The sequence below is a fragment of the Castanea sativa genome, chromosome 11 (assembly GCF_040712315.1).
Source record: "Castanea sativa cultivar Marrone di Chiusa Pesio chromosome 11, ASM4071231v1".
Taxonomy (NCBI): Eukaryota; Viridiplantae; Streptophyta; class Magnoliopsida; order Fagales; family Fagaceae; genus Castanea; species Castanea sativa.
In genome coordinates this window covers 334,811-337,220 of record NC_134023.1, presented here as the reverse complement: position 1 = coordinate 337,220, position 2,410 = coordinate 334,811, and the positions used below count along the sequence as shown (strand labels likewise).

The window sequence follows — 2,410 nt, the reverse complement described above, 5'->3', positions numbered from 1 at the left end:
CTTTTACTCAGAAAGTCCTCCCCTCTTCTTCGTATGCCTTTCCTCCTATTTATATCATTTTCCTTCCCTTCATCGCCTTCCACTTTCCTGGTTGCAATCCTCATTTTTGGATACTTGTCCCATCCATCCTTCCCTAAAGCCCGATGGGATTAGGGACCAAGTTCCAAGCTCGATGTTCAGGTCCCATCCTTCCATCTATACAGTCAGCGTATCAATTTACAGAGCCTTTAATGTATGGGCGGTGGTAGCAGCTTTATTTTTAGACATTCCACCGTTCTTTCTACCGCCCTCCACGTATACCGTGCATCCCCATAATTGTAGGACTCTTTATAATATAACCCAGGGATACTAAACTTCTCTTCCTATGTCCTCGGCATTGTAATCCGAGGACAAATCTACTCCTCGGACGTGTTTGGATATGTAAATAGTCCACGACCATTTTGATGTCTTCGGATTTTGGGTTTCCAGCCCAAAATACTTTGTTGGGCCATCCTTCATATACTATTGGGCCCAATACCCCTACATATAACATCATCATTAATATTTTCAACCTCTTCACCTAGTGTGTCATTCTCTGTATCTTGTTCTTGAGAAACTTATCCATGTTCAGGAAGCTCATTAAGCTTGTCAAGATCGATCGGCTCTACATCTCGAGCTTCTAAGGTATTGAATTTCTCTATCATCATTGTGTTCATTCTTACATACACCAAATCATCCAACATCTTAGGTGTCGGCCTATTTCTCTTCTTTGTTTGTGCTGCTTCAGATGCATTCCAATAACGTTCACATGAGGTAGAACTACATGGTTGACTCAAAATTCGAATGGCATACTTTTGTAAGATAGGAAGACGATCACCACAGAAATCCCACCATATTCCTACAAATAAAATTACAATTTATATGTACTCATAAATTTATCAAGAAATAATATAGTTAAATATTAAAACTATAGTAAAGTTGTTCAGCTTACTAGGATGAGATGTTTTCAACATTGTCATTGCAGTTTCAGTAAACAAACTTGATAATTTCATGCGAAAAAGTTGCACTTGTCCCATAAATTCTATCTTTTCTTCGAGAGCCACCAAATTCTCTAGTATAAAACTTATTCCCTCTTTCATCTCACGATTCTCAGTAAATGTCCCACTATACATGTAAGCAAGATTTAAAAAGGTTGCAGCATAATGAATTGGATGGATTATATTTTGAGTACGCCTTCACTCAAATAACTTCCATATCTGCATATATTTGTCTTGATTGTTGCCATACTGTTGCTTAATTGTTTCTTTTGCCATTTCCATTGCTTCATATAAGTATCCTGTAGTTGACAAATCACCATCAACTAATCGAAGAACTCGAACCAAAGGCTCCAACACTAGTAACAGCTCTTGTCCTTGACTCCAAAATTCTGCACTTTGAATGATACTAGCAACATCTTTAGCAATGTCCTTTTTGCTATGATCAAATCCTCTCCAATCAAAAAGATGCAACAAGTAATCGCAATTCGCTTTCAACATTCAAAATAGATTGGAGCATCAAGAAATTAGAAGCAAGCCTAGTTGTACAAGGATGTTTTAACTCCTTATTGTTTGTGTGTGCTCTCATGCGTGAGAGGACGATAGTGTGCTTGTACATATATGCAACAATTGATTTTGCATCATCAATTACCTTTTGCACCCAATTAACTTCCTAATATATATCCTTCAAAAGCAATTGAATCCCATGAGCAACACATCGTGTTTTGCACAAATGAGGATACTTACCAATAAGCATGTCTCCAGTTGACTCAAAATTTGTGGCATTATTAGTGATAAACTGAACAACATGATTAGGCCCAATTTCTTCAATTACTGCAGAAAAAATCTGTTTGAGAAAAAATCCAGTTTTTCTCTCTTGAGAAACATCAATTGAACGCATAAATACTGCTCCCCCAGGAGAATATGCAATAATGTTAATAAAAGCTCTTTGTTTCATATCACTCCATATGTCTGACATAAGAGTACAGCCAGTTGTAACCCAAGACTTTTTAACATTTAATATATATTCTTCCACTTCTATCCTTCAAGTTGGAATTAGCTTCCTTTGGAAAGTCAAATAAGAGGGTAACTTATATTCAGGACCATATTCAGCAACACCTTGCACAAAGCGAATGAAGGCTTGTGTTTGAACAACATTAAATGGTCTGTTATTCAATATAATATGTTGGGTAAGCAATTTATCCACTGCACTCTTGTCTTTCTTTTTGCACATCTCTAAAATGGTGGTTTGATGCAAATCATTGGACATTGAAGTTGACAATTTTTTGCTCTGTTCCACATTGCTTGAATTTGATGTAATCTTAAGCTTTTTACTATGCCCTCCAATTGCTAAATAAGCTTCAGCTTGTACATCATCAGGAACTTTTGTACAAATA

At 36.6% G+C, this 2,410-nt stretch overlaps 1 protein-coding gene across 1 annotated transcript; it reads right to left on the bottom strand.

Moving 5' to 3' along the window:
- Positions 1 to 596: 596 nt before the first annotated feature.
- On the bottom strand, positions 597 to 1,992 carry LOC142615390 (uncharacterized). The gene is made up of 4 exons (XM_075788140.1): positions 1,761 to 1,992; positions 1,267 to 1,504; positions 971 to 1,143; positions 597 to 877 (listed from the first exon to the last, which is right to left on the bottom strand). Exons 1-4 carry the CDS (start codon positions 1,990 to 1,992, stop codon positions 597 to 599), a joined length of 924 nt encoding a protein of 307 aa, XP_075644255.1.
- Positions 1,993 to 2,410: the final 418 nt, after the last annotated feature.

Excerpts from the sequence above, each read along its gene's own strand:
- LOC142615390 (XM_075788140.1), bottom strand. The coding sequence starts at position 1,992 with ATGTCAGACATATGGAGTGATATGAAACAAAGAGCTTTTATTAACATT. Across the intron at positions 1,505-1,760 it reads AACTGGAGACATGCTTATTG|CGAATTGCGATTACTTGTTG; the intron begins GTAAGTATCCTC and ends GAATGTTGAAAG. Across the intron at positions 878-970 it reads GTTGAAAACATCTCATCCTA|GAATATGGTGGGATTTCTGT; the intron begins GTAAGCTGAACA and ends TTTTATTTGTAG.